This window comes from Lissotriton helveticus, chromosome 8 (genome assembly GCF_964261635.1).
Source record: "Lissotriton helveticus chromosome 8, aLisHel1.1, whole genome shotgun sequence".
NCBI lineage: Eukaryota > Metazoa > Chordata > Amphibia > Caudata > Salamandridae > Lissotriton > Lissotriton helveticus.
In genome coordinates this window covers 1394222976-1394241586 of record NC_136069.1, presented here as the reverse complement: position 1 = coordinate 1394241586, position 18611 = coordinate 1394222976, and the positions used below count along the sequence as shown (strand labels likewise).

The 18611-nt window shown below is 48.8% G+C and overlaps 1 protein-coding gene across 11 annotated transcripts in view; it reads left to right on the top strand.

The window, feature by feature from the left end:
* LOC144771984 (stomatin-like) overlaps window positions 1–18611 on the top strand; it is a 981083-nt gene that overhangs the window by 449214 nt on the left and 513258 nt on the right. For all 11 annotated transcript variants that reach the window (XM_078656206.1, XM_078656207.1, XM_078656202.1 and 8 more), the window contains one exon: window positions 11789–11861. In XM_078656206.1, the coding sequence (XP_078512332.1) occupies window positions 11789–11861 (73 nt within the window). The remainder of the gene's footprint in view (window positions 1–11788; window positions 11862–18611) is intronic.

Here is an 18611-nt window from a genome sequence, read left to right as displayed (position 1 = left end):
GGACCCACTACAAAGAAACAGAGCTAGCAATAAAAGCTGGAAACGCCCAGGTGCTGTTCCCAACCCCTGTTCCCGTCTCCTGGGGGGGAAGGTGTGCTGAACTGCAGCCTTCTTCCCATCTGAATGCCTGGCGGGTGGAGAGAGAAAATGTTGGTCCCTGCACTTGCACTGCACAGAGTCAACCTAGCGGGGAGTTCGCTGGACAGCGCAGGAGTGGACCCCTGTGCACCTCAAATGTAATGTGAGTTCCCCGGTTGGGACGTGGCCTCTCAAGATTAAAACAAAAATCCAATAGAAACACATGAAGTGTGAGGCTGCAATAGCAGGCAAAGCTGCTCATTTTAATTCGTGGTTCTTGGCCAAGGCATGAACCAAAATGTCCTGCAAAGGCTGGTCTGATGATATTTCCTCCCTCGTGGTGGCCCAAGGAGGGGCAGGAGCACCACCATCACAGCATTTCAGAGTTGTGGGGAACTAATGCAAGGAGCGCAGAAGCCCCACCCAGAAGGTGTTATAATAACTGACCATATGCCGCCACGGTCATAGGATGCATGGCCTAGGGAGACGGTTTACCTATTTAGAAGCACTACTTGAGCTGGAGATTTTGCTATATGACTATGGAGTGTCAGTACCCCTAGTGCTTGATCCTATAGCTTCATTATATGGCTCAAAGCAAGTTAAAGAAAGACTCTAACTCATGGTTGTTTTAGTGACAATGCTTTATTAATAAGTTTATTGATAAACAATACTATGCTTATGATTATAATGGATGCATTCCAATATGATGATCAATTTAATTGACTTTAATGATGAAACCTACCAGGTGACTACTGTTTTCATAAATGTGAGGAGCCCTCAGCAAAGCCAATTGGCTTGCCTGATATATGTAGGTGACACCGGGACAACTCCAGTAGGCCTGCCTTATTTAAAATGACAAATACATAGTGATGTTACATATGATACATGTGGGGAAGCATTGTAATTATGGGGTTCAGCACCTTACAGTGTTTTGAGGATGTCACCATAGGTACTTCCTGTATATATTTGTAAATGATTGTGTAGTATTTAATAATGTTGTGTAGTAAATATACTTTTCCTTTTTGAAGGAGAAAGCGCTGGTAGGACAATAATTATTATGTAAATATAATTTATTGATTGTTTTTGTTGCTTGCCGGTGGGTGGAGATTGCTAGCCCTCACCTGTGAGACTCAAGTGCTACAATGGGGTGCTCGGTTCCCAGTTATATTACAATTGTGGACCTATCCCTTGCACAAGCTCCCATCCTGCACAACTAATAACCCAATTTCCTACAGTTATATTCACATTCACCCTGAATATCAGTCAGCAAAGAACAATCACATGTCATTTTCAGTTGTGTCTTTTTATGAGCACCTTACAGAGAGGGTCAATGGAGGCTGTTCAAAACCTTGTTCTGGTTGTACCTATGTTTTCTGAGCACTATTTTTCTTGTGTAGTTCTCTTCCTCTAGTTCTCCCTCTATCCATTCACCTAGCTGTGTAGTTATTATTAACCTCTGATTCAATTTCTGTTAATCCTGCTAATTTGCCGCTCTGGGGCCGTCTCATACATAAGGCGCATTTACCTAGTTTTTTGCTGGGTAAACCTTTTAAAAGGTGTGCCCAGTACAAACAAGGACATTGCGCCGTATTAGGATGAATGCGCTGCCCTGGGGGCAGCTCATTCATATGAAAAACTGAGGGCTGCTTTTAAGCAGCTCCGTGTTTCACAGTGCAGGCAGCAACCTGTGAAATACCTGGGCATTGTGGTTGCCTCCGCTCTCTTCATGGAGCCCCAAATCGTGCATGTGGTGTGTAAAAGCCTTTTCCAAGTACAAAAAAACAGTCTTTTCTGTTATGGACTGTCTTTTCATAAATAATTATCGAGATGAATCTGCGAGGGAAAGAATTATTCAAACACAGTAGCAAGAAAGTGGGATGGAATTTCGACTGCTGCCTTAATAAGGAATCTAAAGAAGGATCACCAAAATAGAAACTGGGTTTCAATGAAGAAAGAATGTCCCAAATGTGAGAAGTTGGCCTGGTATATGATGCTCACTAGTTCTAGTGATCACCTTGTACCATGCCAAGCAACCCTTATTATGATTGGTTGTAAGTCAATCTTATAGACCAGCTATCCTAGTGGTAGCATGGGCAAAGCAGTCTTAGGCTAAACTCTGTAAAGGCATGTCAAGCAAGCTGTTATACCAAACACAATCCCCTTGAATAACAAATGAAAGGACACCACACAGATATATATTGAAAATATATATATATTTATTTACTACAAAATGCCCTATACTCTTTATGAGCACAGAAGCAAATGCGTTAAAATAAAACACAGTTTAAATACACAAAAGTTGCACAATATGGATGAGCCCTAGGGGCCACTTAAACCATATACTAAAATAGTGGTATAAGAACCACCAATGGGAAAGGAAATAGGCCTAGTGCCTGGGGAATCGCTGGAGCTGTTCGGGACTAACAGTGAAGAAGTCGGGAAAGGCCCGCGGGACTCGGGTGCAACGCTTAAAGCACACGCATGCACCAATGCAATGTCAATGGTGCATATAAGTTATAAAGTTACTGTTTTAGGAACCTTCCGACTGACCTAGAAGGACAAAACTTTAGATCTAGGCACCAAAGGTGTGTACCAGTGTAGGAACACCGGCGTTGCTGAGTTACCTCACCCACAGGAAGCGGGTGCACAGGTGTGAAGATGTGTCGGGTTTCGTCACGCAGGTCGATGGTGCCTGGAGATGAAGATGCTGCAGGCGGGTCGTCGAGGAGAGTTCCGGTGGATCCAAGGATGGATCTGAAGATGTGAAGACCTGAAAGCAGAGTGGACAATGTTCAAAGTCACTAGCCAGTGACTACCGTGGAACCAGGATGGAACCAGGCGATGTCTGGTGCAAACAGGTGATGAGGTGCAGCTTGTCTCCGCAGCCACGTGGACACGAAGAGGTCAAGGACGTCCAGGAGTTGCTCACGAGCTGTCCCACAAAGGCTCTTGCTGATGGCGGTGTCGGCAACTTGATTGGAGCAAGCAGGCCTTGGCTAATGCAAGCCACGCAGGAAGTGAAGAAAGCTTTTTACTCGGACCAGCAAGGTCAGAGCGGGTGCTCCTTTTCAGGGGAGCGAGGGCCAGCCTGGCGCAACCAGACCAGCGGTGTTGTTTGTAGATTTCGTCGCCAAGATGGCCACCAGCCATCGGGCTAGCGACCGGGATGATGCGTCGAGTGGCGAAGTGCAAAAGGGCCCCACGCAGATCGTGGAGATGCTGGGGGGCTGATCTTTGGTGCAGATGCTGCTCGGTGGTGGGGCTTCTCAAACCCCAAAGCACAGCATTGAGGGACCCTCGGGTGCTGCGCAGTCAGCTTCTCGGGGGTCTTTCAAGATGGCCGGTCCCACGTCTCTCGATGCCTCCACGCGTCTCTTCTTTTCAGGGACTGTGGATCGGGCTGTGAGATGTCTGGGAATCCAGGTCTTGTCGGGCTCTGGGCTTGGGCTCTGGCGGGAGGCGGCGGCAATGCAGACGTCGAGTTGCTGGTTGGTGCCTGTATTCACAGGGTGGTCACTCCATGGCCAGAAGGGAGATTCTCTTCAGTCTTCTGTGCAGCAGAATGTCAAAGTCCAGTTTTCTTCTTAGTTTCAAGTCGAGTTCAGGATGATCTGAAGTCTTGGGACACAGCTCCTACTCTTATTCCAAATCTAGGGGCCGGATTACCTGCTAGGTCCCTCATCTGGATGGGACCAGGAAAGGGGGGGTGGTTACACCCCTTTCCCTTTGTCCATCTCCGCGCCAGCACCGGTTTGGACTTGCCTATGCACAGGGACACCTTGAGTACCACAGACATGTCTCATTCTATTCAGCCCTGTCCTACCCAGTACACAAAATCCTGTCTGGGGTGGTGCTAGCACCTCCCAAGGCAGGAAACCCTTTGTCCAAGCCTCCCTTGCTGGAAGGACTCCCAGCAGCAGGAGGTCAGACTTGTGTCTGTGGTGGCAGCATCCATTTTGTGATGCTGAGACTCATGTTTAACTTTACCTGGGTTTCAGGTTATGTACATGTCGTGTCCCTCTAGAAGGGTGGAATGCTACCCCCGTCACCAGAACTTGCAAGGGGGTAGTATTCCAATTCGTATGACACCTTACTCGACATGTTTTGATAAAGCCAAACCAAAGATAGCATTTAACCGCGAGGTTCATAATGCACTTAAGAGTATATGGTATGGCAGTATCATGGAACAGCTAAAGGACGTGGTTACGAAAGCTGCAGACAGGCTCAGCTCATGCTAGAGCACCATCTCACATATTTCCAAGCACTCTGCCTCCAGGATTGATGAGGCCTTCCATAGGAGTGGCTGATAGGAACATATGTGTCCATTTTAAGTTAGATATAGACATACTATACCTAAGCAAGAGGTGATTACACCAACTTGCCCCAGCTGAGTGATCATCCAGTTGTGTCAAATATGGAGGCCAGGCCAGGGGTGGCACAATGCATACTGCAGCCCCTGGTAGGTCTTGGAAACACCTATGCCCTGGGTACCGAGGGTACACTGTTACAGGGGCCAATAAGGTGAACCAGTTCCAATTGGGTATGTACCTAAGGTACATGGAGTCCATTTTAAGGAGAGAGCAATTAGCCTGGGGCCCTGAATACCAGGATCCCAGGCCAACTAAGTCAAAAACCAGCTAAACACTAGGCGAAATGTTTGGGGGTAACCATAGTCAGATATCCACCTTCCTACACAACCCCCCCAAACGAAAGGAGATAAGGCTATCCTTGACCAGGTAAGCCTATATTGCCTAAGTGGCCATATAAGGAAGTACCAGCTCTGGCTTGGTTACCCCCTGTCTCATGGTCCACTAAGCAATCCCTCACCCTAAGGGTATCTGAGGGTCTCCACCAGAGGGAATCTCTACCTGTGGTGTGTTTTGGCAAAGTTAAAGGCTGGTGTTGAGATGGAGTACTGAAGTGAGATTCCCCTGTAGGACTCAGCTTCCTCCAATCACTCTCCAGCATGTAGGCCTTTCTTTCCTTGACTGAGTTGCACTGTGCTCTTAGGGTCAACCTCTGGCTACCTAAAGCTGGAGGCTGGGTCCCTTTTGTGGGCTTACTGGAGGTACAGGTCAGGATTGGGGGTTTTAAGTCCCAGGTTTGGCTGTGCCCAACAGAGTCCCTCTGGGGGAGGTCCCTAACTAATTTTAAGGGGGATCCCTCCGGACTTTCAGGAATTTTCACCTGGCTAGGGCTGCTAGTTTTGGTGCCCCTAATCTGCTGATGGGGAGGTTCCAGGGGACAGTGGGCCCTGTGGGGTCCACTGGCCTCCCTGTCCTCCACAGCCCTGGGCTGAGTGAGGCAGGGTAAAGAGAGGGGCAGGTTACCTGCTCCAGACTGGTCCCACCTGTGAAGGGTCCACTGACATCAGGGGCTCTGTCAGGCTAGGCCTAACCACCTCTGGGACAGTTCCTTCATCAGGGGTAAGATCAGTTCCCTGAGGAGGCTGATCCTTTCCTAAAGTCTGGTGGGAGGGAGATGTCTCTTCCTCCTCAATATTCTCTGTTTGTGTGGAGTGATCCATAGTTTCAGGCTTCACAACACATGAATCAGTTTGAGTTTGGGCTGTGGCCATCACAGCCCCACCAACCTTTTCAGGAGGAGACTCAGTTTGGGTATGGGCTGTTACCACCACACAGCCCTGCTATTCTGTCTAGGAAGTGAGTTAGCTAAAGATGGGGCTGAGACTTGCACAGCCCTACCAACCTTTTCAGGAAGGACATCTTGGATTGGGGCTGTAGCCATCACAGCCCCACTAACGTTTCCATGGAGATTTACCATTCTAGAATGGATTTCTTGTTCAACCTCAGCCCAGGCTGAGATTTCCAAATCATTACCCAGTAGACAATCTACAGGCAAGTTTGGGGACACTGCCACTCTCTTTGGACCAGTGACTCCTCCCCAGCTGAGATTTACCACGGTTATGGGATGATTTTTCTGAATTCCATCAATGTTTGTCACCTGGTATGTGGCACCAGGTAAAAGTTGCCTAGAGGGGACTAGATTCTCAGTCACCATGGTGATACTAGCCCCTGTGTCTCTGTGGGCCTCAACTTTCAAACCATTGATGAGGGGTTCCTGTCTATACTTGCTCAAAGTGTTTGGGCAATCAGAGAAATTGGCAAACCCCATGCCAGTTTCATAGACAAGATCAGTTGGGGACCTGGTTAGGCCAGAGTCCACCTGTGTTCCAAAAGTAAACCCACCCAAATTCTTGGGGGTGCTCACACCACCTGGGGGACCACTGCTAACAGTGACAGGAGGTGTTGGAGCTTTACCTGGAGGTATGTTTTCCTTATTATTATTCTTTGGACAACAGCTGTCTGTTTTCCAATGGCCAACCTGTTTACAGGCATGGCAGTAAGGCTTTTTCTGTGTAGAGGAAGTGTCTTGGGACCCACCCGCATCCTTGGAGTTTTGGGGCCCTGGGGAAGTCTTCTCTTTGGTTTTATCCCCACCCTTCTCTTGAGGCTTGGTAGTCTCTTTCTTTTGGTCACCACCCTGGTTCTTAGGCCTGATCCTGGTTCTGACCCATTTGTCTGCCCTCTTACCCAATTCTTGTGGAGAGGTCAGATCAGAGTCCACCAGGTGCTGATGTAGAAGCTGGTTTTGACAATTATGTAAGATTTGCTCTCTCATCATCAAATTATACAATCCTGTATAGTCTGTAACCTTACTTCCCAGCAACCAGCCCTCCAGAACCTTAGTGGCACATTCAACAAATTCAGACCAGTCCCGAGTCTGTGTCTTCTGGGTCTCTCTGAACATTAACCTGTACTGTTCAGTGGTTAAGCCTAACCCATCTATCAGAGCACTCTTCAGGACCAGGTAGTTTCTAGAATCCCCATCACTAACTGTGAGGAGTCTGTCTCGGCCTCTACCTTCAAAGGAGAGCCACAAGATTGCTGCCCACTGCTCCTGAGGGATCTGCTGTACTCTGCAGGCTATTTCAAGGGCAGTTATCCATTTGTGGATGTCATCTCCAGCTTTGTAGGGGGGCACAATCTTGCTCAGGTTTCTATTGTCATAGGACCTGTCTTTATCCTTAGGGATAGTGCTGCCACCAGTGGATCCTAATCCACTCTCTCTAGGCTGTCTTGCTCTAGCAAGTTTCTCTTGGGCCAGGGCAACTTCTAATTCTTGCTTCTGGATCCTAAGCTCAGCCTCTCTCATTTTGGCCTCATGTTCCTTCCTCTGAGGGGTTGTCATTCTCCTTCTGGAGTGACCATGAGAACCTCTAGAAGCATGGGAAGTGTCAGATTCACCTGAGTGATTCCTTCTCCTCCTAGACTCTTGGTTAAGTCCACTTGGGGGTCTGAGTGGGTTTACCCAGACAACCCAGACTCAGTCCCAAATTGGCTTAAGTTAGCCTGGCTAAGTCTCCTGACTGGCACCTGACCAAGTCTCTCATCATCAGAATCACTTTCTTCTTCCTCCTCCTCATCCTCAGGCTGAGTATTTCCAGTGTTCTGGTTTTCCTCATCTATCTGGACGACAGGGACAGGGGCATCAGTGTTATCATCTTCAGAGGGAGAGCCTCTTCTCCAGACCCTTTGGGGTCAGGATTGGAGGTCTTTAGAGCTTCAGACTGGTCTAAAAGCTCTCTGAGGTGTGCTCTAGTAGGGGTTGGACCCGTCTTGAGACCTCTTAAGGTACACAGCAGCCTCATTTCTTTAAAGTTTAACATAGCAAATTTGGATGGTGCCTTTGGAGGGTCACTCTCAACAGGGACAGGTCCAGTGGACCCCTCTGCTCCAGACATTGCTCTAGTGTGGGTGGATATGTTGCAATCTACCTACACAGGTGTTTACCTACTAAACCTATCAAGTAGTTGTAGTCAGGGTGTGCTACTCCCTATCCTCTACAACAACTAAGTTCAGTAGAACTTAAGTATACTATTCTTGTTTTATATGTACCTAACAGGTACCTGTATGATCTTTCAAATGATACTCTCAAAGATTGTAATGGTAAAACAACAGCAAGCTCAAATCCCAACCGCTGCTCACCAATGTGAGAAGTTGGCCTGGTATATGATGCTCACTAGTTCTAGTGATCACATTGTACCATGCCAAGCAACCCTTATGATGATTGGTTGTAAGTCAACCTTATAGACCAGCTATCCTTGTGGTAGCATGGGCAAAGCAGCTTTAGGCTAAACTCTGTAAAGGCATGTGAAGCAAGCTGTTTTACCATACACAATCCCCTTGAATACCAAATGAAAGGACACCACACAGATATATATTGAAAATATATATATATTTATTTACTACAAAATCCCCTATACTCTTTATGAGCACAGAATCAAATGCGTTAAAACAAAACACAGTTTAAATACACAAAAGTTGCACAATATGGATGAGCCCTAGGGGCCACTTAAACCATATACTAAAATAGTGGTATAAGAACCACCAATGGGAAAGGAAATAGGCCTAGGGCCTGGGGAATAGCTGGAGCTGTTCGGGACTAACAGTGAAGAAGTCGGGAAAGGCCCGCGGGACTCGGGTGCAGCGCTTAAAGCACACGCATGCACCAATGCAATGTCAATGGTGCGTAAAAGTTATAAAGTTACTGTTTTAGGAACCTTCCGACTGACCTAGAAGGACAAAACTTTAGATCTAGGCACTAGAGGTGTGTACCAGTGTTGGAACACCAGCGTTGCTGAGTTACCTCACCCACAGGAAGCGGGTGCACAGGTGCGAAGATGTGTTCGGGTTTCGTCACGCAGGTCGATGGTGCCTGGAGATGAAGATGCTGCAGGTGGGTCGTCGAGGAGAGTTCCGGTGGATCCAAGGATGGATCTGAAGATGTGAAGACCTGAAAGCAGAGGGGACAATGTTCAAAGTCACTAGCCAGTGACTACCGTGGAACCAGGATGGAACCAGGCGATGTCGGGTGCAAACAGGTGATGAGGTGCAGCTTGTCTCCGCAGCCACGTGGACACGAAGAGGTCAAGGACATCCAGGAGTCGATCACGAGCTGTCCCACAAAGGCTCTAGCTGATGGCGGTGTCGGCAACTTGATCGGAGCAAACAGGCCTTGGCTAATGCAAGCCACGCAGGAAGTGAAGAAAGCTTGTTACTCGGACCAGCAAGGTCAGAGCGGGTGCTCCTTTTCAGGGGAGCGAGGGCCAGTCTGGCGCAACCAGACCAGCGGTGTTGCTCGTAGATTTCGTCGACAAGATGGCCACCAGCCAACGGGCTAGCGACCGGGATGACGCGTCGAGTGGCGAAGTGCAAAAGGGCCCCACGCAGATCGTGGAGATGCTGGGGGGCTGATCTTTGGTGCAGATGCTGCTCGGTGATGGGGCTTCTCAAACCCCAAAGCACAGTATTGAGGGACCCTCGGGTGCTGGGCAGTCTGCTTCTCGGGGGTCTTTCAAGATGGCCGGTCCCACGTCTCTCGATGCCTCGACGGGTCTCTTCTTTTCAGGGACTGTGGATCGGGCTGTGAGATGTCTGGGAATCCAGGTCTTGTCGGGCTCTGGGCTCCGGCTCCGGCGGGAGGCGGCGGCAAAGCAGACGTCGAGTTGCTGATTGGTGCCTGTATTCACAGGGTGGTCACTCCTTGGCCACAAGGGAGATTCTCTTCAGTCTTCTGTGCAGCAGAATGTCGAATTCCAGTTTTCTTCTTAGTTTCAAGTCGAGTTCAGGATGATCTGAAGTCTTGGGACACAGCTCCTACTCTTATTCCAAATCTAGGGGCCGTATTACCTGCTAGGTCCCTCCTCTGGGTGGGACCAGGAAGGGGGGTGTACTTTGTCCATCTCAGCGCCAGGACTGGGGCTGGGAAGCCCCAGCACCGGTTTGGACTTGCTTATGCACAGGGACACATTGTGTACCCCAGGCATGTCTCATTCTATTCAGCCCTGTCCTACCCAATACACAAAATCCTGTCTGGGGTGGTGCTAGCACCTCCCAAGGCAGGAAACCCTTTGTCCAAGCCTCCCTCGCTGGAAGGACTCCCAGCAGCAGGAGGTCAGACTTGTGTCTGTGGTGGCAGCATCCATTTTGTGATGCTGAGGCTCATGTTTAACTTTACCCGGGTTTCAGGTTATGTACATGTCGTGTCCCTCTAGAAGGGGGAATGCTACCCCCGTCACCAGAACTGACGAGGGGGTAGTATTCCAATTCGTATGACACCTTACTCGACATGTTTTGATAAAGCCAAACCAAAGATAGCATTTAACCGCGAGGTTCATAATGCACTTAAGAGTATATGGTATGGCAGTATCATGGAACAGCTAAAGGACGTGGTTACGAAAGCTGCAGACAGGCTCAGCTCATGCTAGAGCACCATCTCACATATTTCCAAGCACTCTGCCTCCAGGATTGATGAGGCCTTCCATAGGAGTGGCTGATAGGAACATATGTGTCCATTTTAAGTTAGATATAGACATACTATACCTAAGCAAGAGGTGATTACACCAACTTGCCCCAGCTGAGTGATCATCCAGTTGTGTCAAATATGGAGGCCAGGCCAGGGGTGGCACAATACATGCTGCAGCCCCTGGTAGGTCTTGGAAACACCTATGCCCTGGGTACCTAGGGTACACTGTTACAGGGGCCAATAAGGTGAACCAGTTCCAATTGGGTATGTACCTAAGGTACATGCAGTCCATTTTAAGGAGAGAGCAATTAGCCTGGGGCCCCGAATACCAGGATCCCAGGCCAACTAAGTCAAAAACCAGCTAAACACTAGGCAAAAAGTTTGGGGGAACCATAGTCAGATATCCACCTTCCTACACCAAAAATCAGACAGACTGAAACATATAAATTCAGACAAGTAGGAGAGTTGTGTGGTTTCAACAGTGCTTCCTATACAGGCAGTTTTTGTGTTTTTGAAGAAATGTCATAATATGTAGTTTGAAAAATGTTTTTGTCCACAGTATAGAGAAATACGGAGCAGATACAAATTGTAGTACTATCCAATAGAGCGCTCAGCTTGTGGATACCTCTCAACTTTCAGAAAGACTTACAATTTCTTTACTTGGAGCAGGTATAACCCACCATATGCTATACCCTCAGGGGCGGCTCCACCGTAACGGTAGAGGAGCGTCTCTACACTGTCGGCAGATGATAAATAAAAGATTGTCTGTGCTCTTTTCATGGGAGTAGGTGGGGAAGGGTAGAGCCACGGCAGGGAGGAGTAGTGTGCACTTATCAGTGCACATGTCAGTTTTACCGGCCGTCTTAAGCTGGCCAAACTGACATGCGCACTTATGTTTCTCCAACCCACCTGTGTTCTACAGCCAGGTGGGAGAAACACCACTGGTTCCCAGGCACTATATGAGCTGCAAACAGGGCTGCTCTGACCAAACCAGCTGCCCTTCTCATGCTATGAGAGGAGGGTCTGTATTGGGTGGGGAGCCAGTGATTTCAGGCCCCCCATCAACTTCCATAGGAGAGGAGCATGAGCAACGAGGCAGCTGGCAGCGGAGTAGAAGGTAAGTGATTTTATCTTCCAAACCCCGCCTCCCTGCTAGTTTCAATTGGCGGCAGCCGCCACTGTACCCCTCATATTAGAGAGATTGTGGCTTCACATAGTTTGATAACCGAACACAACATAGAATCAGTTATTACACCGCAGCCCAATACAACTCAGTGCAACTCTTTGGGACATGGTTTTGTGACTTGACTCTTTTAGTTAGGAAAGAAGGTGATGAGTGCTGCGTTGAACAAGTATTTCATCCATTTCTATTTCCATGCAGATTGTTCAAGAATATGAAAGAGCCGTTATTTTCAGGCTTGGCAGAGTCAACCGGTCTGGTGCCAAGGGACCGGGTACGTATCTGTGTCTGTGCATGCATACAATTTAAGGTACAGTATTGAGAAAAGTCTCCTATGTTTCTAATATTCTCTTGAAAAATCCTACTGATGATATGATGTGGAGAAGATTAGCGTGATATGTCACACCAGGTAGGAAGTTTGATATAAACAGAACGTTTCATCTCTTCCTCCCTCCTGCCTCTTCCTCTCTCTTTCGCGATCTGTTTTTCTCTGTTCCTTCTTACAACAGCGAGACTAAAAGCCTCTTGAGATATGTACTAATTTATAGTGCAACACTGCATCCCTGCGCCAGCTGGAATTGCTGAGATGTGTGGCAGTTGACTGTTACTTGCGCCAATGGATCAGCGTAAAGGAGCGTGATCCATTATATATAGGTGGTGACAAAGCCCATTCACTCTAGAACTGCCAATAAATGAGGCCATTCTATAGTGTAAAATGCCATTCTAGCATCAAGGGACAGGATAGCTGCATCTTCTTGGATTGTTCCTATTCTTCCTAACACCTCCTGGAGACGACGGAGATCATGGGCCGTGTTTTGCCCAGGCATGAAGCCTAACTGATCCAGGTGCAGAATTTTGGTGATTAATGGGGGTCAATTGAATGGCCAATACTTCCACCAGAAGGCTAGCCTCTGCGTTTAGCAACAAAATGGGCTGATAGGAACTGCAGTCCTTCACCGGTTTGCCTTGTTTGTGCATCCCGACTATCAAGGCCAGTCTCTGGTCACTCGGGAGGCAACTCTTCTGACAGCTTTCCAAGTACATGTTAAGGAGAAAGGGTGTTATTTTGGAGGCTGTTAACTAAAAAATTCTATTGGCATGCCATTGGGCCCCATAGCCTTCCTAACTGTAAGCTTTGTATTGCTGCATGTATTTCCTCTTTGGTGAGGTCGCCACCTAAAGACTCCCGATCTTCGGGGAATAAGGTGACCAGTGGGATGTCTGCTAGTAAGTCTCGGGAATCAGCAGCTGTTGTGGTAGTGGGTGTGTATATCTTGGTGAAGTAGGTCACCAAGGCGTCTGCTATTTCCTGTGGATCCCTCAATGCCTCCCCTTGACCCCCCTCAGTAGCGGCACCCAGCGGTAGGCCTGATCGCGCCTCTCCAGCCGGGCCAACAGTTTGTCAGCCCTTTCAACCATTTAATATATTTTTTGTTGGTTTGCCCTCTGCTTGGTTCTGGCTGCCCAAACATCAACTGCACATAGTATAGCCTCTTAATGTTCAAGGCGTGTCTGGCAGACTCGTCACCTGTGTCTATTATCCTCGCTTCTTCATCCAAAATTTCCCTTTCCAACATTTCTGTCCTTGCTTTCTGTTCTCTCTTGTGCCCTACCATAAGTGGGAGTGCCCGGCCCTTGATCACCATTTTGAATGCCTCCCGCAGAGTTTGCGATGAATCTACTGTACCATCATTTTCGTTAAAGTCTGTGTCTTTCAGTAGCTCTTTTTTAACATGTGGAACTTTCAGGTACCACGGATTAAGCATGAGAGTTGTCCGTCTGAATGGAGTGTCCAAAACAATCTTGGCGAGGACTGGGGAGTTATTGGATATGCCCCTTGCCAGACAGTTTGCCTCTTTAAAGTAAAGGATGTCGGTTGCAAGTGTCAGTATGTAATCTATACATGATTAGCTGTTGTGGGCGCCCACATGGAATGTGTACTGGTGCACTTGGGGGTTCAGGTGCCACCATATATCTACAACGGTAAGGGCCGAGAGGAAGTCTGCTAGCTGTGAACGCTCGGGTGGGTTCCGTCTTGGGGGATGGGGGGCACCGATCCATCTGCCCATTTGCTGTCATATTTAGGCCACCTCCAATCAGGAGGAGCCCATTGGGTAGGTCTAGAATGAACTTGCTAATGTCAGCTAGTTTCATCTTTTGCATAGCTGGGGGAATCTACACCTACAGTAAGTTGATTGGTTTCCTTTCCCATACTCCAGCCACCGCTGCATATCTGCCCTCTGTGTCTACCCATGTTTTTTGTATTATGTACAGGCAGCTTTTGCGTATGAGTATACTAGTTTCTCTGGAACAGGAGGTGAATCCTGCATGTGTTATTCATTTGTATCCCCATCTGTCCAGGGCCTTACAGGTATTGCTAACATATATCTGGTGGATGACGTTTCAAATATGAAAGCACTATTCATTGCTTGAGTTTATCCCCAAGTCTGTTTACATTTCAAGTGAGGAATTGGAGTGATTTCCCTTTTCTGTTATCTGTCATGTGCTCAATGGGTATGTGTTTGTCTTTACGTTGGTTTTCATGACTGTTCCCTACTCTATGTAGGACCTGAGTTGATGACTTGGTTACCTTATTTGGAGTGTGAGTCTGGGAGTACCAGATCTCACCCCTGTCTGCTGTGAAGACTGGGCTACCACTTGAATGTAACATTCCCCCAAAAACTGAACTATCCCACCCCTGCCTCCCTGCTTGACGGAAGATGAACCTCCCACCTCCCCAACATTGCAGAGTGCTTGTCGCCCTCTCCTCGAGGATTGGCAGAGCGTGGTCCCACCCCTCATCCCAATATAAAGAATAATGGAGCATGCAACTTGTCTGAAGATGAGCAGTTCTCCCCATCATGATGTTAGATCATTCACACGTCTGCTCCCCTGTGTGTGGGTTCTGTCCTTTGAGCCATACTCAGTTCATGCCTTGCATGCAGGAGTGTACTTTATCAGTGTCTTGCTTGGGCTGGAGATGGTTAGTTCTTGTTAGTCTTAGTTCAGCCTCCCATTTGGATAGTCACAACTTTGCCTTATTCGTTACGGCCCATGTCTGCCGCATCCACTGTCAGGCTCGGCCCTCCCTTGGCAGCCACTGCTTGTTTTTGTCAGATCCATGTTTTATTCTCTTGTTTCTCAGTTTGTGTCTGGTTCCAAACTTTACACCATCTGTCTAGCCATTTCCATGCTTCGTCGGGGTTAGTGAAGAACCAGGCTTTACCTTCCTGTTAGACCTGGCACCATTGGCGTGGGTCTCCCTCCCATTTTTCGCTGGCCTAGTGTGAAGAAGTCTGTGGTCTTGTCCCGTACGCACCCACAGACCGGCGCATCATCCTCCCTTGCGGCAAGCATTCAACGCATCTCCGGCCTAGCGTGGGGAAAATCATCGCTACAGCTTGTTTGCGACATTTTGCTTGTTTTTGCTGGTATTAGATGCTCTGGGCGCAGTCCCACTGCTATTCAGTGCCACAGCGCAAATGCTCCCTGTGTAAATATGACTGTGAATCGATATATCCCTGATTGGCTTATTTGGTTTACCTGTTAGTCCCTAGTAGTGTGGCCTGTGTTTGCCCAGGGCTGGTAACCCAAATGCTGCTGGTGGGCCTGCAGCGCCAGTTTGCGCCACCCACAGAAGCAGCTTGTAAAGTGTTCCTCAGACCTGCCACTACAGTGTCTGCATGCAGTCCAGAACTGCCATCTTTGCTGTGAAGTGCCCACACTAACCAAGCCCCTGAACCTTCCCTTAGCATCATGTCAGTCACCCCTATGGTAGGTGCATTGTGTGTGTAAGGTAGGACATGGCTTGATATGTGTAGCATGTCCTGGTAGTGAATCACCCTCCATTTTGTTTTTCACTGCTGCAAGGATATCTGTTCTCCATAGGCTAGAATGGGCAGACTGGCTATTACATCTGTTAGAAACGGGCCCCCCGGCCGGCCAAGGCTCACGCCAAAGTCAGTCAGGGATCACCATTTCTAAGTCAGGGCAAGGGAGTCACACACCAAGATAACCCCTGCTCACCCTCTAGGTAACGTGACGCGAGCAGCAAGGCTAATCTCAGAGGCGATGTGTAAAGCGTTTGCGCGCGCACCCCAGCGACAACACCCTAGGCCCTCCTCAAAGGAAACTCCACACAAGGTTATATCAAAAATAGCCTTTGTATTATAATAATAAAAACACATTAGATAACACACACACTTTACAATGTGCCAACAGGCACGGGCAAGATTTACAAGGGATTATGTACAGGACAGGGCCACCTGGACCACTGTCAGGGGTATGCACTTTTTAGAGATAATACTTGTAGGTATAACACTTAGCACATAAACATATAATGAATGTAGCACACAAAATAGTTACATGTAGCATACAACCAGTAACTACTGGTAAAGGGACAATACCTCCTACGCCACCGTAAACACTGTAGGGAAATCACGCAGGGAACTAGGACCTTAACATCAGGACCTATGGAAGGAAAACCTATCACCTAAGCAAGTCACATTTAGCAAAGGGAAGGAAACCTAAAATAATCACCTAGGCAAGTAACATTTAGCAAAGGCAATAAAACATCAACATTCCTCTAAGCAGGTCACTTTTAGCAAAGGGAATCAAACATAAACAATTACCTAAGCAGGTCACTTTTAGCAAAGGTAAAAACAAACATTCCTCTAAGCAGGTCACTTTTAGCAAAGGGGAATAAAAACAAACAATTACCTAAGCAGGTCACTTTTAGCAAAGGTAAACAAACATTCCTCTAAGCAGGTCACTTTTAGCAAAGGGGAATAAAAACATAGACAATTGCACATGAAATATTAAAACACATTCAGAGGGGCAGGTAGAATATTTGCGCAGATATCAAATAAGCAGGAATCATAAATTGCGCAGGGTGCACATGGCACAACACTAGAATTGTCCCCCAGGCCAACTGGCCTCGAAAGGGCTGGAATGCCCTGAGTCTCAATGTCAGGGGAGGCTGCGCAGGCAGCACAGGACAACAGCCTAAACGTAGCAACTGTCCACTAAGTGCTGGACAGTTGTAAATCACTGGTAGGCAAACGTTGGAGCCACGTGGGCTCGAAGAACAGATGAGCCCCATAGCCTCTCTGGCTCGCAAAACAAATGTGGGCTGGGATAGAGAGCTTCAGCGCTCTAAATCAACAAAATGCCCCCTCGAGCCTCGGGGCTCGTAAATCAAATGGGCCGACACCAGGGGGAGCGACCCGCTGCCAAGTGGGGCCGCTCTACCACCCCTTGTGCCCTTCACAACGATGGAGTCCCTCCCGGGGGACTCAGAAACAGATACTGCCCCCAGAGCCTCAAGCGGCTCGACAACAAATGCGGGGCTGTGAGTCTCTCGGGGCTCTGCAAAGAAATGCGGCGGCGTTGGAGCGGCCCTCTGCCAAGCGGGGCCGCTCGAAGGATTAGGAGAACCCGCCCCCGCACTCACCGGGACTTCACTGGTGCTGCGGGGGGCGGGAAGCACTGCCGGCTCACCTCTTCAGCAGCGCGGGGCTCCTCTTCTCACGGGAGCCTCGGGGACACGCGATGGCCGCTTCCTGCTTCCTCCTCTGATGACGCGGCGGGGGCTCGGCCGGCTGGGCCAATCCCAGCGCGGCTCTCCCGGCAGCTTCTCTGGGCTTCTCCTCGACCCGGGGGCTACGGCGGTGAAACCACGGAGGCAATGCCGGGTGGGCTCCGGCTTTCAAAAATAAAAGATAAAGCGAGGTAGGCACTCGCTCTGCCCAAAAATCGGCAATACAAATAAAGCGCTCATAGCGCTATAGCCCAAAATAAAGCGCTCCACAGCGCTAGCAGGTAAATAAGCGCTCCCAAGCGCTGGAGGGCAGAAGCAAAGCGCTATTGAGCGCTGGGGCAGAAGTTAAGCGCTGCCAGCGCTATAAGGCAAATACAAAGCGCTTCCAGGCGCTCTGGCAAAGTACAGCCCCAGCAAGGGGCTGGAGGCAGGTAGGGGGCAAGGCAGGGCCAGAGCCAGCACACTGGGTCTCCAGGCAGGGAGACAAGCCAAGTGGCGGTCCTCCTGGCCCCAGCAACAGCAACAGCCCCTCCTGGCAAGGATCCTGGAAAGAACAGAGAACCCTTTCTGTGGGGACACAGCCCCATTTTTATACCATAAATTCCTTTGTCTTCAGGGTGCAGGGGGGGGGAAACCAGTTGCAGCTGGCTTGGGAGTACCCTTGATGGCCCAACCACCCCTTTCATTCACTGGGGAGGCTAGGGTCGTTAGACAAACCACAGGGGGGCGGAGGCAGCATTGTGTGGGGAAAAACCCAGCCCATCCAGGACCCAGGTGCACTCCTCCCACACATCACTCATGCTGATCTCACACTCCCCACCGGGCAGACCCATCCAGACTTCCTGGAGCCTGGCATGCCAGCCAGCTCCAGCCAATCACGCTCCAGTATCCTCACTGCACACATACATCAATGTCCAGAAGTAGCACTTCCCTTCTAGACACATACAAGCCGCACATACCATCGCGCAGCATTCATTCTCACAAGTTCATACATACCAAACTCGAGCCTGCACTTCCCACACATCAGGAACTAACATGGACACACACATTCCCCATGCATTCCTATGGGAGGGCAGGCCAGCCATACTACACGCACGCACTTTACTCTGGGGCACAGGGAAAAAGTGCGCCAAGACCCAAAAATCACTAACACTGGGTCACAAATAAAAGCAAAAAGATTAGGGGTGAACCTGCCCTAAGGCCCAAGTCCAACAACATCTTATAGTACTATCTGACTCAGAGAACATGGTAGAAATTCGAGTTTAATATGCCTGAACTCAGAATGATAAAAGACACCTTTTAGTGAAGTTGTTTTTTAACATTCTGGGTTTGAAAATACCACTTTTACAAAGTAGGTATTTTCTTGCCTAAGCCTTCCAGTGTGCTCTGCTGTTATGTGTATTGACTGTCTGGGTTTCGAGGGGCAAGGCCGGCTGAGTCAGACGTGGGTTGAATAGAGAGATCTGCATTGAGTACTGGGGAGGG